The following is a 17,078-nucleotide window of genomic DNA, read 5'->3' as shown; positions in this document are numbered from 1 at the left end:
GCTTCAGTTCATGCCTGTGAGGTGAGGGAGGCCCTAGGGCGTGTGAAGAGACTTGTCAAGGTCCACAGAGAGGAAGCTGAGTTTCAAACTCAAGCAGGTTCAGTTTTAATCCAGTTGCTCTTCCCACGGTCCGAGACATGGAAGGTGGTTTTCCCCAAGCCACATTCAAGGGCGCCTCCGAGAGGACTGAGTGGGAATTCCAGAGGAATCCAGCCTCCAACTCCTCCACTCAGGGGTCTGAACTCTTGTTCTGGATCAAGCAGATGGGGCCCACGCCAGGCCAGCATCTCTGGCCTCCTCCTCCCTCCAGGAGCCACGTCCTTCCTACCACTGCTTGGGGTTTTTATTGAGCTGTTGTTCGTGACCTTCTGTGCTTGGGGGTGTCTCATCATCCAGCAGCTGCACAGAAGGCACCGCCTGGTACCGCCGCCTGAGCCAGCCTGAGGCCGGGCCCCAGGAGCCTTGGCTTTGCTACTAGAGGAAACCCCCCTCACCCCCTGCCATTACAATGGCAACTGCAGGCCACGCCTGGTCTCCAGGGATACTGGGAGCCATGTTTGCAGAGGCAAGCAAGGGGCAGCAGGTTGGGACTGAGGAGCGGGGAGTCGGCTCTAGGACTCATAAGAAAGATGGGGAGGGAGGAGGGAAGAGCACAGCCGTTGGGGGCTGGGACATGACCCTTTGCAGAGGGGTCCTTGGAGTCCTCTTTACGTCTGGGTGGACTGTGTGACTAGAGCCAGCAGCCTTCCCTTGTCCACTCAGGACGGGGCAAGAGAAAGCAGGTGAGAGCCCCAGGGTGGGGGTAAGGACCCCAGCGGCCATATAGCCCATCCCGAGCATTTTGCGTGTATTGTCCATGCACCCCAGGACCCCGCCATGGGCTGTGCATTCTGCTCAGTGCCAGGCTGAACCCGGAGACCGGAGGACGTTTCCAAGATCACCCAGCTGGCGATCCGCAGAGATGGTTCGGATCACTCTCCCGTCCGCGCCCGAAGTCCCCATCCTAAATCGTGACAGGAGGACTCTCCCAGGAGCGCAGGCTGCTAAGCGGGGGCACTGGTGCCCGGTGGAGGCGGTGGACTGCCCCCTCCCGAGGTCCTCCGCAGACATTTACTCTCCGTACCTGTCCCGTGCCCAGGGCACGGACCCAGAGCTCACACCAGGCCGCAGATGTTCGTGGGGTTGGCAGCGGACAGGCTCATTCGTCAGCTTTTGGGAGTGTCGCCCTCCCGACCTCATCTTCTTCTTGAGCACGAGAAAGAGCGGGAGTTCCAGAAACGGAACAGACCCAGAGCCGCCGTGTCCCGTGGAGTTTATCTTGAGCTTCCTTTCCTCAGAGACGGTGGATTCTCTGCCCCTCCCTCCCCCGGGGTTTGGTGCAGGGGAGGGAGGACGAGGAAGGGACCGTGGCGCGCGGCGAGCACCCTCGTCTGGACATGGCGACAGAAGGGAGCGCAAGGGGCTGGAGCCCTTGGGGGCTGCGTCTCCTGAGCCCTTGGCCTCCCCCTCTCCGTCATGCTCTGTCTCGGCTCCGTCACCGCAGAGTTCCGCACGCTTGCGGCTTCAATAGCAAACGGTTGTTCCTCACGGTCTGGGGCCGGGAAGTCAAGGTCAGGGGGCAGCCTGTTGGGTTCTGGAGAGGGCTCAGCCTGGTCTGAAGATGGCCGCCTCTCGCTGCGTCCTCATGGTGAGAGACGCCGCTCACAGCTCTTGCTTTTTCGCCAGCATGAGGCCCAACCCCACGCCCGAACCTCCCCCAGCCCCTTCAGCCTCCACCCTGTTTCCAGTCAGCCCATTTCTCCATGGGCCTCAGAACTGAAATAGAGGGTTGGGGGGTGAGACAAGGTGTTGGAGCTGGGCACTGCAGGGTTCGCAGGGTGTTTCTGTGGGAGAGGGTCTCAGGTGGACTGGCTGGAGTGGAAGGGCTTGGCTGGTGAGTGTTTTTTGGTTTTCCTTGTTATTATTTTTTGGTGATTGTTTGTTAAGGCCGTTGATAGGTGCTCCAAACCTGTCCACTGATGCTAAAAAGAATAGGAAGTGGCCCCGGCAGGTGACCCTCGCTGCTCTCTCCACTGGTCCTTTATGTGGCCCCTCTTACAGCACCTCACCATCTACTCGGGAACATTCACTGTGAACCTACATGTTTCTCAGCTCCCCGATGCAACAGGGCAGCAGGTAGCAGGGATTTATCTCACCCCGCTATGGGGTGCTGGCTCCTCGGCTAGGAAAACATCCCCTTCCCCCCACCCCATGTTCCCCACCTCTCAGAAGTGGGCCTGGATGACAAAGGAAAACTAGTGCCCAATTTTCTCAGTCTGGACAAAGTGACTCTCAGTGCTTCTGTTTTTCCCGGCCTTATCTCACTCACTTCATGCTCAACTGGCGTCTCCTTCAGGCTGCCCCTTCCGGGTGCTGCCCGGCTCTGGGGCTTCTGCTGGCACTGGCCGGAAGAAGCCCCCGCCTTCCTGGGCTGGAGAGGGCTCTTCCCACTATTTGGAAACTCTTCCCCATGCCTTGTTCTCTTGGTCACCTAGAATGGCCGTCGAGCTTCCCAGGATGCAGGACTCAACTTGAAATGCTCTTCTGGGCCACGCAGGGTAATTTCGGGTGGTAAATGAGCCAAGCATGAAACAGCATTGAATCACGTGGTCAGAAGAGTATTTGATCGTTTCATTTTCACACTCTGTCCTCACTGATCCCGTCAAAGAGACGGACTGGTGATGGATTTGTGTTCAGTGTGTTTAATATGATAATTACTTTTGTTTTAAGGGAGCCGTACCAAAGCTCATTTACGCTCTTATACTTTCTGATTTTTTGCCTGTCCACAGGTGTACCAACTTTTATATAAACAGAATCATATCACATGTGAGTTTTTAAAGTACAGTGTTTTCTCTTGCCCATGGCTTCCCCTCTCCCCCCACGTCTCTTCGCCCACCAGCCTGCCTGGACCCCGGTATTAAAACTCACCACAGGGCCTCATTTGCAGGACCCGGTGCAAAATGAAAATGCAGCCCCGGAGGTCAAAGATTATTACAGTCTTCAAGATGGAGAGAGCAGAGCATTGCATCAGCCCCTGCTGGCCTGCTCTGTCCTTCCCCTGAAGCTTTTAATGTATCCATTTTAATAACCTGGTGTGGGGCCCAAGCGCCCTTAATCAAGCAGGTTCCATGGAGGGTTTGGGGGGTTTTGGGGGCCGTTGTTTTACAACACACTGCACCAGACTTTCATCTCTGCCTCTTGCGTCTTACCCAGCACAGCGTGGAGAGCCCTCCAGCAGGTCGAGTCTGTGCCGTTCTTGAGAAAGGCGGCCGGATGCCCCGCGGTGAACAGACCATCGTTTATTCAGGGTTCGCCGACGGAGAGCTATTCGTCCTGCTTCCAATTTCTTGCTCTTCAAAAAGCTGCAATGAATATTTTTATGTTTAAGCATTTTAATGCATCAAGACATTTCCCGGGAAAGGGTAAAGACTCCTTTTCAAGTAAATTTATTGTAGCAAATTTAAAGAAAATCATGAGGCACTGGACCCGCAAAGGCAGGCATGATATCTGGGGAGCACAGGCCCTTCACTGGGCCCCCTGTGACCGTGAGCCAAGGCATGGGTGGAAGGAGGGTAGGTGGTAAGTTCTGCAGCACAGAAGTCAGAGACCGCGGGGCTCCCTTCTTGGGAGAGGAGGGCGCGAAGATGCCTGGGGCACAAAGCACAAATCTTTGAGTACGTCTAGTGTCATGAAACTGGCTTAGAGGTTGTCCAGGGAACTGCAGATCCTGCTCACTCACTCATTCAGTCCATCAACAAACACCGTGGAGGGCACCCTGGGGGACGCAGGACCGACTCAGCCGTGGGCCTGTGTGCCCTTAGGTAGCAGAGGGTGGGTGCCCAGTCCTAGAGAGAGGGTGCAGAGCTGCAGCCCTACACACATGTGCATACACAGCCACACACACATCCACAGAGACACCCTCCCACACCATCACACCCTAACGCACACACTCACGCACATACACTGCAGCCGGCATCCTCATCTCCAGCACACGGAGGAATATTGAAAACTACGCTGGGGCCCTGGGGCCGTTGCTGTGGGAACCAGGATTCTGAAATCCCGACTTGCACGCATCTCATTCTTGCTCTGAATATTACATGCGCCGCAGAGTTTATGCTCTGAATTCTGAGTCATTTCCCTTTTGCAGGGTCAGGCTGGGCAGCCAACCAGGGAGCAAGCGAGGATGGGCAATTAAAGGCCTGATTGCTTTCTGTCTGAGTGATGGAGTGGTCCCGCCGGGTGCTATGGGAGAGCTGCGTCCTCAGGGGTGTGTGTGTGTGTGTGTGTGTGTGTGTGTGTGTGTGTGTGCATGCATCTGGCTATGAGTTGTGGAATATTCCCCAGCGAGGCTGAGGATGTGCCTTGGTCATTCCTGAGTCTCCAGCCCTTGGCTCCTTCGGGCTGAACCAGGAAAAGCGTGGTAAGGAGACCAGGCCCAAATCTTCACAACTTAACATGGCAAAGTTCTCTCTTGCCCTATCACCTCAAGTTGGGGGAACATCCCCCTCCATCTTGTACTGCATCTGAAGCTCAGGGCCCTAACATGGCGGGGGGTGAGCGGGAGGAGGCCCGCTGCTCTGACCTACTTGGCCCCAGACGTGGGCACACACTTCTGCTGGACTCGGTGGCTTCAATCCAAGTTGGGTTGGAGACCGGGGTGTGGAGGACTCATCTGGGACCCCAGTCCCAGCCCCTGTCCTCCTGTGTGCTTCTGCTGTCCAGAACCGCCAGCCCAAAGGGGACTGGATTCCTTGGAGGCAGCACGAATCCTGGCTCTGCCATTTGCCAGCCCGAGGTCCCCTATCAGTCTGGTCCCTGCAGGAAACAGGAGACACACTAAAAATAGGAGCTTGAAGGGAGCTTATTTGCAAGAGAACTACCGACCAAGGACAAGGCCAGGCTTCTTGCAAAGTGACCAGGTGCTAGGAGCAGCTGAGCTACTACCTCCCTGGGCCCGAGGAAACAAGACCAGGGAGTGGTCAGTGAGATGGGGAAGGAGGAGGTCACTTGAGGGACAGCCTGGTGTTGGGGTTCCCCACTGGCTGAGCCAAACCAAAGCCAAAGAGCCCAGGAAGATGCCGATTTAGTCCAAATGGGTCTGACTCCCAGGGCCAAAGGACAGAGACGCTGGAGGGGCAGATGGACACTCTGGCATGGACGATCAATTTCTGCGCTCTGCCCTCATTTGTAAAAAGTGACTGCCAGAGCCTGCCTTGCCGAGTTGTCCAGGGCACACGCGGTGACAGCAACTGTCAGGTTCTCAGGCTCTGAAAGCACTTTGTAGCCCAATTGTTCCCAAGCCAGGATGTGCCACTGACCCTAAAGCCTGGTATGAATTTCTCCCCCAAATTTTCCAATCAAAAGTTTTTTTTTCCTGATAATAACTCCCATTTTTGAGCTGTTCCTGTAAGTCAAGTATTTGACAGGTAGTGTCACCCTTTAGCCTCCCAGTACTTCTCTAAGCGTTTCTGCCAACAAACTGAGGTTAGTAACCCTCATCCAAGGTTTCTCGGCCATAAACCAGGTCTGGCTCCCCAGCCCGTAGCCCCTTCCCCAGCCCTGCTCTACCTTCTGAGGCTCCGTGCGCAATGCGTTGACCCGGGGAGGTTGCTGCAGCTCCCAAGCGAGACGGTTGGAGCATCAATACAGGCCAGGGGTGGGGAGCAGCGGGGGGGGGGGGGGTGTCAAATGCACCCACAGCCCCGGACACTGTCCTGGCAGTCATGTCCCTAGAGCCATGGAAGGCTCCAGAAATGGGCCCTGCCCCTCAAGGCACCTGTGTGCCTCCATGCCCACTGTGACTGCTGTCATTCCAGGTCACCCGTCTCCAGCCCCGCCCGGCCAGGCCAACAGCAGCCGAGCAGACAGCCGACCTGCGGAGCCAGGTGAGAAACAGCTTTCCTGGGACCACAGGCCGCTCTCTGACGCCAAATTGTTGGTCTCTCTGGGCAACGGGAAAGGAAAATACACTTTTAGGCCAGGGAGGCTCCTTAACGTCACAAGGTTGTCCATCCTGGCCAGTGCTACTATTAGAACTACCATCTTCCAGAGGCCGCTGGTAAAATGTCACCTGCATGTGGCCAGGTGTTCAGGCGCATTTACGGGGGATTTCTTGAGAACAAGCTAAAGGACCCTGGTGGGGGTGTTGGGTTCTGTTGACTTACTCAACATACTTATTAATGTCACACCCATTGCTACACTGGGGGCACGGGGTGCAATCCTGGGCAAAAACGGGCAGGGATTTTCTGGGGTTCTGGGGAAGAGAATCGCCATCCTCTGGGGCAGCCCATCTTGAACCCCATCACCAACCCTCCAGGGCTCTGGGGTCCCTGTGATAGCCTAGAGATCGTACTCTCAAAACAGGGGAAGGCCTGGAGAGATAACACCCACAGCACCAGGGAGACGGGAGGGTTATGTGGACTGGACGCCTGGTTCTGGTTCTTTGTCACCCCAGAACTAGCCCATCCTAAACCCAAGTCACGTCAGTCTCACCTCCTGGCTCCAAGGAGAGCCAGAGGGTCAGGCCTCAAGGGGGGCTGGGGATAAGCCTGCCCAGGCCTGGCACCAGCCCAGAGGCTGAGCCCAGACAGGTAGGAGACTGTCCGGAGTCCTTCCCAGGTCAGCGCTGAGCCTGGCAGTCCCTGGGCCCCCTCCCCCACCCCAAGATCCACAGCCTGGATCTGTCCAGGCCTCACTCAGGTCTGGTCCTCCAGGGCAGCGGCTCGGGATCCGGCTTGTGAACGGGAGCAGCCGCTGCAGCGGGACAGTGGAGCTCTGGCGAGGGTCGTCCTGGAAGCCCGCCTGTGGGGACTTCTGGAATGACAGCACCACGGAGGCCGTGTGCCAGGCCCTGGGCTGCGGCGGGGTGGGGTCAGCCGTGCAGCCTGCTCTGCCAACCCCAGAGATGCTGCCAGGTCCCCACGCGTGGAACACCAGCAGAGACCCGAACGCCACGTGGGCCCTGTACCCGGTGGTCATATGCGGCCGCGGTGCCGAATGGCGGCTCTGCCATGTGGAGGACGACACGTGTAGCAGCAGGCGGCCGGCCCAGATCACCTGTGCAGGTAGGAGCAGACCAATCCGCACCCCAACCTGGGCCCCTGCCTTACCCCCTCAGGCCTTCAGCCACCGGCCCTCGCTCCTGTCCCCAGCCCTGGCCACCCGAAGCAAGATTTGTCCTCTGAATTCCCACCCCGCCCCCACCAACGCCAGCACAACTGGGCCCCACACTGCAGCCACACCTCATTTCCAGGTCTGAGTATTTCCTCAGACCCTCCCCTGCTAGCTCTCAGGTTCTCCCACTTGATCCCCAACTGACCCCTTGGGTCCCCAAATTCTAACTGGTCTCTAGCCCTTACTTACTGCTCTGGATCCTCCTCTCATTCCGGGCCTTTATCTCTGCCTCCTACTGTCCCCCCACGCCACCCCCCCACCCCAGCTACATAATGTGCCAGGGTCCCTTAGCCCCTTGCGACCTCCCGTCCCCAACCAGCTGGCCAGCCCCGCCCCCCCACCCAGGACTGCAGCTCTGCCTCCCCAGTCCTACGCGCCAGGTTTACTGGCCTTTCCACGGAGCCCCAGCTGGCCCACAAGGTGTCCTGCCTGGTCTCCAGGTCCCCCACCTCAGTCCACTAGGTCCTTGGCACCTCCCAGGCCGGTTCCTGGCCACTCTCATTGGGTCCACAGGCCCACCCACAATGACCCTGCCTAGTTAGGACCACCCGCCTACTTTCCCCTTCCTGGCCACCCCCCCACCATGCTCCCCGCTCTCACCCCCAGAGAACCAGGCACTGCGGTTGGTGGCCAGCAGCAGCCGCTGTGCTGGCCGTGTGGAGATGCTGGAGCACGGCCAGTGGGGCTCGGTGTGTGACGACACGTGGGACCTGGAGGACGCCCACGTGGTGTGCCGGCAGCTGGGCTGCGGCTGGGCCATCCAGGCCCTGCCCGGCATGCACTTCACGCCCGGCCAAGGGCCCATCCACAGGGACCAGGTGAACTGCTCCGGGGCCGAGGCCCGCCTCTGGGACTGCCCTGGGCTGCCAGGACAGGGCTACTGCGGCCACAAGGAGGACGCCGGGGTCATGTGCTCAGGTCAGTGTGCAGCGGCTGAGCCTCAGGCTTCCGCCGACCCTCGCGTAGGCCTACTGGGTGCAGGCTTGGAGGCAGAATAGGAGAGACAGCCCCTGCCCATGGAAGGGAAGATGACACCCCGACACGCAGCCCCAGAGGGAGTGCTAGATGCCCTAGAGAGGACGTGGGGGAGTTTCAAGGCAGCTAGCAATAGCGCGCTGGAGGGCTGAGCCCACCCACTGCCCGGCAGAGGTGGCATCAGTGATGTGACTCCTTCTGCTTGCATCTTGGTCATCTGGCTCAGAGCAAAGGGAAAGGGAGCTGGGGAGGCTGAGGCGGCTGTGTGAGGCTGGGAAGTTGGTCCGACCAGTCCTCCCCAGGGTGCGCAGGAATGGGGCGGGGTCAGTAGGCCTGGGGCAGGACTGGAGATTACCTGTTTCTGACAGGATCCCAGGCATGCACCTGCAGACTAGCAAGGACTAGCAGGGGCTGCCAGAGCAGGGTGGGGGGTGGGAAGGGAGGATGCCGGAGGGAGAGCACCCAAGATCTGGACACCCATGGCCCCGGGGTGTTTGCATTCGTAGATCTGGGGCTGTTGCCCAAAGACCCTGTCCTGACTCTGCCTCCCCCTGGCCCCCCCAGAGCACCAGTCCTGGCGCCTGACCGGGGGCGCAGACCATTGCGAGGGGCAGGTGGAGGTCTACTTCCGTGGGGTCTGGAGCACGGTGTGCGACGGCGAGTGGTACTCATTGGAGGCCAACGTGCTCTGCCGGGCCTTGGGCTGCGGGAACGTGACCAGTTGGCCCAAAGGGGGGCCCCACTCCCTGTCTGGCAGGATGTACTACTCGTGCCGGGGCTGGGAGCCCACCCTCTCCGACTGCATCTGGCGCTTCAACAACGACAACCTCTGCACACAGTCCCAGGCCGCCAGGGTCCTCTGCTCAGGTAGCCCCTGGGCCCTGCCTTCTCTCACCCCCACCCCCACCGAGATTTGCACTAGGAGGCCCACCTGAATCCACAGCCTCAGAATTTGCAGCCCCAAGTGTCACAGTTTAGCCTAGAGCAGGAGTGGCAAATACTGGCATCAGAGCACCCGTGGCCCCAGCGAGCCGGGGCAGGCGTTGCTTATCCATCAGGACTGTCTCACCCCAAATCCTCCACTTCGTCCCAGAGTCATGAATCAAATACTCACTAGGCCTTGCTGTTTGCTAAGAGTGGGCTCAGGAGATGAACGTGATTTGTCCTCCCAGGACGGGAAAGCGCAGAAGGAGACACCGCCCCTCTCCACACTGGCCCTGAGCTCCCCTCACATCCAGCAAGACCAGCTCCTCTTGTTTCTCATGTCAGCCCAACCTCACACCCACCGTGTGAATTGAATTGTGCTGTCTTTCACCAAATCTCACATGGCATGATCTTAAGCCACAACCTGATTATTATATGTCCCCTAAAGGACAGAGCACTGCCCCCAAATTAACTCTGGACATGCCACCCGGCGTCATGGCTGACATCATCACTGAGGGGTTAGACCATGAAACTGCAAGAGCCTTTGAAGAAACAGGGGAGCATTTCTGTGTTGCTCAGTTGCCCGGCTGCTATGCCTGCGCTTCTGCCACTGGCTGCTGGGGGACTTTGGGCAGCCCAGAACCACCCCGCCCCACCCCTGGGGCTTCAGGGACTTCAGTTTTGAGAATATATGGGCGCTCATACCAGGCAGCTCATACCAGGCTGCCTTATAGGGCAGCTGGGAAGTCAGGTGATCATCACAAAGGACTTTAGGAGCTCCATGCCCTGCCTGCCCCCCAGATGCTGGGTACAGTAATGACGATAGGGTCAGCCTCCCGCCTCCTGTGGCCGCGTGAAGAGCAAAGCCAGGCTGAGTGCAGAAGGGATTTGTGGTCCGCAGGTTACGCAGAAGGAAGGGCTAATTATCTTGTCAGCCCCTTAAGAAACGCCCCAGTATTAATCTGTGGCCTCCTTATTGCCTGGGGTAGAGAGGGGTAGGAAAAGCAGGTGTCCTTAGCATGTGCCCCAGTTCCGGGTCACTTGTATGTCACGGTTAGTTTCTAGCACAAGAACTGGCGCACAGTAGGTGCTCAGTAACGTGTTGCGTGAACGAGCCATGCTTTCTGGCAGGTTCCCGAAGTTTGCTCAATCTGTCCACACCCGAAGTCCCGACCAGTGTTCCGCCGGTCACTGTGGGTGAGTGTCACGGGGCACGTGGGTTCTCAGAGGAGCCGGCACCTGTGTATGTGCGCGTGGGTGTGCGTGTGTGTCTACCTGGAGGGACCTGATGGTGTGTGCCCACCCTCTGCCACCTCGCGCCTCCCCTCCCTGCCACGTCCCTGGATCCTGATATTTCCTGCGCAGGAGTCCACCCCTCACCCTTCTGTGAGCTCCTGCAGGCCAGGAGGACAGAGCTGAGAAAGAGCGCTCGTGTGACACTGGCTGAACGTGGGGACACCACGGGTAACAGCCCGTTTACAATGTCCCTGGCACTGCCCCGGCCTCTCTAGTCATTATTTCCCAGCTCTTTCATCCTCTGCAGCCCCAGGGGGGAGGTCTCATTGTGACCCTTACAGAGAAGACAGCTCAGCTTCGCTCCAGAAGGTGGAGTGACGCCAGCCAGAGTGACTGGGATTTGTATCCAAGCCTCTGAACTGCAGACGGGGGCTTGATCCACCCGCTGGCTGTGTGTAGCTTGGCTGGATTCAGCTCAGTCCCAGCCAGCTCGCTACATGTGTCATGCTGGGCAATTCTTAGCCTCACTGAGTCTCAGATCCTTTGACTATAAGGTGGAAATGATGCCATAGGACCTCTCGCCTGGCATGATTGCCGATCACCCGGGAATTAATTTTTACGCACTTAGCACTTAGGTAGCGCTTCAGTAACTCATGACTTTTCAGTCTGGCACAGAGCCCCTTGCAGCCCCGGGGACCCTGATTCATGGGCTGCCCAGCCCTGCGCCCGCAGGGCTCTGTTTCACCCCAGAGGTTGAACAGCGCGTTGGGCGGGGAGGGGCACCAAGTCCTGCCAGCGAGGATGAGGGCACCAAGGGGGGGGGGCGTGTAGCATGCTGGGGACGGCAGGGTTGTAGGGTGAGCTCCTGCCGGGACCCACGGGACTCCCATGCTTCCTCACACACTCTCTTCCTGGGGTGGAGCAGCCTTCAAGGACCATTCCTGGCTGTGCCCCACCAGGCTACGCCTGCGCCCCCACCCCACTGGGCCCACACCCCCTGGTGACCCTATGGTCTCACCTGCACCCGTTCCTACTAATAAATCCAGTTCCCCATCTTGACCCAATTGCCCCCTTTGCAGGAGGAAGGGGAGGGGAGAAAGTGAGGACAGGGAGGGGGTGATCTCCCGGGGAGCAGACACCACCCCAGCCAGAGGGTCAGGACGCTCTGGCCCCGCGATGCTGCCCCTGCCTTTCATCCAGCCCTGGGGTCTGCACACCCCCTGGGCAGGGAGAGGTCCCATCTCTCTTCCCCCACCAAGGTCCCAAGCTCCTTCCTCTCGCAGCCACTATCCACGCGCCACCTTTGGGTTCTTTTAAGTAGGGGTGGAGCGAGAGGGAAGGGAAGGCAGCCTCACGGCTGCTCATCGGGCAGTCTGGAGTCAGGGCTGGTCCTCACCCCTGCCCTCAGGGAGGGATACCTTGGGCACAGAAGGTCTAGCTCTCAGGGTGGTGTGTCCACTGCCAGAGGCTCAGCGGACCTTCTCCGGGAAGCAGGCCTGGTCTTCCCCACAGAGAGTGAGGTGCCCTCAGTGGGGCCTCCTGCCCCCAGGGCCCTCTCAGCACCTGCATCACAGCAGGCATCTCACCAGCTGCTCCGAGCTGACTCATTCATCCACCCCCTGCCCGAGCCCCTCAAGGCCCTGGCGCTGCAGTCATACTTGTTGCCCTGCACACAGTGGGTGCTCAATCATTGTTTAGCAGAGAGATCCCTGTGGGTGGTGGTCAGGAGGAAGCTTTCTCCTCCAGCCAGGTGTCCATTCGCTGCGTGTTTCTTGAGCGCCAGCTATATACAGGGACCTGAAATCAGATGGGAGGATTCAAAACAAGGGAGGAGGGGGGATCCCAAGCGCAGGTGGGTCAGCTGCTGAGAGGATGGAGCGGCGAGAAGGGCAAGGAGACTTCTCTGTGCATTCCTCATTCTCCCTGCTTTGGGGTTCTTGCTTCCAGAAACTTCTGTGTCGGAGAAAATAGATTTGGAATCTCGGGAGCTAAGGCTGCTCATCCCCTGCATAATTCTGGGAGTTCTCCTCCTGGGCTCCCTCCTCGCCATAGGCATCATCCTCTTGAGAATGAAGGGGAAATACGGTAAGTGCAGAGCTCTGGGAGCCGCAGGGAAGGGGCAGGGAGGGGAGAAGCAGGCCTGGGATGCAGACCTCAGACAGATGTCAGTCCTGGGGGACCCCAGCAGGAGCGGCGGGTGACCCCGCCAACCCTGGCCCTGGGAGCACCGCCTGATGGGAAGGCATTTCCCAGCATGCCCTGCACACGTAGGTCCCTCAGGAGCAGATAGTGTGGGGTGGGGGGAGCTGGTTAGGAAGGGACAGTCTCGAGGAGAATAGAACCAGGTCGCCCGGAAAGGGTGAAAACTGACGCGTAGACTCTCTCCCTGCCCTCCTCAGCCCTCCCCATTATGGCGAACCACCAGCACCTGCCCACCAGCACCCCGGCAGGGGTCAATAGTTACCAAGAGGTGCCCAACACCATCCCCAAAGAAGAAGGTAGGACGTCGCCCAACCTGGGGGCGGGGAGGTCTGGCGAGGACGGGGAGGTGTACATTCTGGAGGGTGAGGGCTGCTGAGGTCGAAGCGGAGCCCTGACTGGAGATGACCCTGCACCAGCCCTCCTGGCCCCCAGGACAGCATGGGCCCCTGGAGGGTCATGTCTCCCCCTGGGCCTCAATGCTGACCTTCTAGTGCAGCCTCCTCGGACTCCAGGCTTTCACGTCTGGACACATACAGTCCTGGGGTGTTTGGACCTTGCTTCTCACGGCAAGCTCCGCTCTGCTCAGGGGCCAGGAGGTCTGTGACGTCACTGCCTTTTAAAGGCAGTCGGCCTCCTGCTGAGCCCCAGCAAGGCTGCCCTAGAACCTCATTTTATTTCTCATTCTCTCGGAGTGGGGAAAAAAATCAGCACCGAATCAGCCAATCCTCTGTCGTGACACAGGGGTTTGCATCTCTTGAGAGTCCTGCAAGGAGGTTCGGGTACATTCTGGATGTGCTAAACCACCCTTGTCAGGAAGGGCTCCAGGACCGGCAGCGTAAGGCTCAGCCACATATTCTCTGCTGTCCCCCTGTCACCCAGAGGAGAATATGCATGCAGAGCCCACAGAGTGGCCGCTCACGGGTGACCGGGGCCAGGCGAGGAGCACGTGGCCTGCTTCTCCGGGCCAGATGAAGGCTGCTCTGTGCCTCGGTTTCCCCGGCTGTGAAACGGGGAGACGACTATAGCCACCTCGCAGACTTGTTATGGGAATAAGTGAGATGACGTGACAGTGACTGCTCTGCCAGTGGCACCCTCCCTGCCACTCTCTCGGTCCCGCCACCCATGCTCGCCACCGCCTCTCCCTGCGCCTCTCTGCCCACCCTTTGCCAGGCCCCCACTCTGCTCTCTCCCCAGATCCCAAGCTGCCCATCCAGGTGCAGGCCCCACACCCCGAGGCCTCGGACTCTGACTCCGACTACGAGCACTATGACTTCAACAGCCAGCCGCCCGTGGCCCTGACCACCTTCTACAGTGAGTGCCCGGGCACGGCCGGGGCGGCACCCCTCCTCGTGAGCCCCGAGACTGACTCACTAGCCGACGCTGGACTTCTCAATGTGCCTCCCAACCCTGGAGACGTGTCCCCTCTCACCTCCTTCCTCCCCCATTGTCTGTGGCCTGGGGGTCTTCAGACCAGTCCCTCCACCTTCCCCCAAAGTGGGCTGTGTCTGTGGGAGTCCAGGCGGGAGACAGCATTCGGACGGCTTCTGCTCCCCCTCCATGCTCCAGCCTGCCCGGTCACCCTCGCCCCACCCTCCTCCGCTGTCAGCCCAGCCTGTGCCTCTCAGCGGACTCTCCCAGCTCCTTGCTCTGCCCGCTGGGGACGGAGGACGGCCAGCCCGGTCGGCAGGGCCCAGGCAAAGCCCAGCAGCTGGGGAGCAGAGAACCCCACACCTCTGGGGGAATCACTTGGGAACTTGCCCAAATCCTGAGCCCCACCCCCATCTTTGCCCCTACTGTAGGAGGCAGGATGAGAGTTGGACTGTGTGACAGTGACCCCCAGGTGACAGGTGTCCTGAGGTGTTGGCAGGAGCCCAGTTTCCTTCGTCCTTGCTTTCTGCAGTCCCGAGGCTGTTGCCTAATCCACAGGGTCCAGCATGGCTCCCAGCCCCGCCGCTGGGCCCACAGTCTGGCCAGGGGCAACAGGTGGGGGAGCGAGGCCTGCCCTGTAAGGTAGATGCTGGCAAAGCCCGCATCGCTCCCACGCGCGCTCCAGCAGCCAGGACTGGCACACGCCAACTGCACAAGAGACAGGCTGCCGAGTCCAGATAAAGACCAGAGGGAGAACGGGTATTTGGGAGTAGATGGCCGTCTCCGCCCCTCCCCTGCTGAACCAGGACCCCTGGGGGCAGGATGCAATGATTCCACCTCTGCGGGGCCATGCACCTGCATCTGGGAGCCCTGAGGGTTGAGGTGCCCCTAGACCCCGAGATTCCGAGCCCAGGCCCATAAGACACAGACTGAGAGGCCCGAATCCATGACGCTGAGACCAATACCAGGGGTTCAGAAGCGCTGACACCGGGGTTCCAGACCCGCAGGCCTTTCAGACCCTCTGAGTTTGCATCTCTGTGGTTCAGAAATGAAGGTTCCACTCTGGGAAGGCGCCTGTCCTCTTTCCTGCCCAGAGTCTTGATATGCCTGGAGCCAGGGTGGGCAGCGGGGCAGGGCACTAGGGTTTCTGGCCAGAAACAGCCTGTCCCTGTGTTGGGTCCAGATTAGACATTGGGGCCTGGACAAGGGCGTTAGCTTGGGAACTGGCAGGAGGCCAAGATCCTCCGTATTGCTGGGCTTGTCCTTCCACCCTGTTCAGCCCGCAGCCACCCTCCCAAGTTGCTAGGAAGACTCCCCACCTCCAGGCCCCAGGGACCAGTAGCCTCATCCTACCTCAGTGCCTTTCTGTCTGTAGATTCCCAGCGGCACCGGGTCACAGACGAGGAGGTCCAGCAGAGCAGGTTCCAGATGCCCCCCTTGGAGGAAGGTGAGTCCGAGACGGGGCGGGGGCCTTGGAGGGGGTGGTTAGGACGCCCGTCTGCCTCCCAGGCACCAGCCAACAGTAACCCCCTCAGACTTTAACCGTTTCTCCCGGCAGTAAGTTCTTTCTCAAATCTAATTTAAAGTCCTCTTGTCGCATTGCTTCTCTCCTTACCACCCCCTTTCCTGGCACAGGGCTTGAAGAGGTGCAAGCCTCCCAGGCCCCACCTGCAAGCCCTGGGCTCTGCATTGCAGACACTCCCTCCCTGGGGCCCCAGCACCAGCTAAGGATCAACAGTGGGTCCAGCACCTCCTCCGGGGAGCCGTACTGCAATAACCCCAGCAGCGGGGTCCCTCCCTGGAGCCCTCCAGTGTTTTCTCCCGAGACAAGCCCTCTCCTGGAGCAGTCCCCGAACTTGGAGCTGGCAGGCTCCCAGGGAACTTTTTCAGGTAAGCTGGGCCCCGGATTCCGCGCATGCTCCAGCCTCCCAAGCTGGAGCCCACTTGGCTGGGAGCCCTGAGCCAGGCTGAGCGTGCGAGTCTAGTCTCAGCGCTGCAGGTACTTGCTGTGTGGCCTTGGACAAGCCTCCTACCCTCTCTGGGCCTTCATTTCCTTGTATGTCAAGATAGAGACAGGACTGCCCGTCTGAGGGCTCCCCAGGTCTGGGGACAGGTGGGCTGTCTCTGGGGGAGGCGTGACTGGCTCTGGGGTTTCCAGCAGGGCCCTCGGCGGATGACAGCTCCAGCACCTCTTCCGGGGAGTGGTACCAGAACTACCAGCCGCCGCCCCAGCCCCCTTCCGAGGAGCAGTTCGGGTGTCCAGGTGCCAGGGACAGAGGAGAGGGAGTGGGTGAGTAGGGAAGCTGTGGATCCGCTGGGCATGGCTGCCCGGGGAGGAAAGAAGAGAGGTGGTGAGGTAGAGATTTTTTCTTTTTAATTAATCAAAATACGAGGAGGTGGAAAAACAGATGTGGGAGGGAGCAAGATGCAAGGCGACGCCTCGACCGGGAGCAAGCGCCAATGAGTGAGGCATCCAAGCAGGAGCAGCCAGACAGCCTTAGGGCGGGGGGAGCAGAGGGCTCGGCCTGGGTGCTGCTGCCCTGAATACACGGGGGATAGCTGACCAGGGAAGGTCGTGGGGAGGAGCCTGCCCACCCAGACCTGCTCAGCTCTGGCCCACGGGGCCACAGGGGGAATGACTGGGCCTCCCGCTGACCAGAGTCTCCGGCCACACAGGGTCCCCCAGCCCCGAGCCCGCATCTACCGATGAGGACTACGACGACATCGGAGCCGCCTAGCCTGTGCCCAGCCCGACTCCCGGTGGCCTCCGCCCACTGGGCTCCTGCTCTAGCTACTGCCCCTGCCCACTCCTCCCCCCAGCCGGGCCTCCGGGGAGCTGAGAGGCCTTCCCCGAGAGCCGAAAGGAAACTCCATTCCTCACAGAGAAACTGCTGGCCCAGCCCTCCACCAGCCTCAAACGGCAGCCCCACTGTGGACAGGGAGTGAGAGGCAGTGAGGCCTCTGTCCCTGGGGTTAACCAATAGAGCCTGGGCCACCTCTGGGCCAGCTGCGTGGAGACTTTGGATTGAATGACCCCCGAGGGTCCTTAGAACCCGCGAGTGTCTGGTGCTCTGGTTCCTCAGGTCTCAAATGACTCTGGGCCTGGAGGAGCTGAGGGAGCAGTTGGCAGCTCCATCCCATGCTGCAGGGGTGGGGGGGAG

General features: G+C 59.7%; 1 protein-coding gene across 1 annotated transcript; it reads left to right on the top strand.

Annotated features, from left to right (window-relative positions):
• Positions 1 to 5,776: 5,776 nt before the first annotated feature.
• CD6 (CD6 molecule) lies at positions 5,777 to 16,655 on the top strand. Its single transcript, XM_037515703.1, has 12 exons — positions 5,777 to 5,924; positions 6,753 to 7,103; positions 7,819 to 8,130; positions 8,752 to 9,054; positions 10,243 to 10,308; positions 12,295 to 12,432; positions 12,747 to 12,845; positions 13,744 to 13,860; positions 15,293 to 15,364; positions 15,553 to 15,807; positions 16,076 to 16,180; positions 16,594 to 16,655. The coding sequence occupies exons 1-12, from the start codon at positions 5,777 to 5,779 to the stop codon at positions 16,653 to 16,655; spliced, it is 2,028 nt and encodes a 675-aa protein (XP_037371600.1).
• The last annotated feature ends 423 nt before the right edge of the window (positions 16,656 to 17,078 follow it).

This window comes from Talpa occidentalis, unplaced genomic scaffold (assembly GCF_014898055.3).
Source record: "Talpa occidentalis isolate TD23 unplaced genomic scaffold, MPIMG_talOcc4v2.1 talOcc4.17, whole genome shotgun sequence".
In the NCBI taxonomy this organism is placed as follows: domain Eukaryota; kingdom Metazoa; phylum Chordata; class Mammalia; order Eulipotyphla; family Talpidae; genus Talpa; species Talpa occidentalis.
The sequence above is the reverse complement of the archived record's forward strand: the minus strand, read 5'-3'. Positions and strand labels throughout refer to the sequence as shown.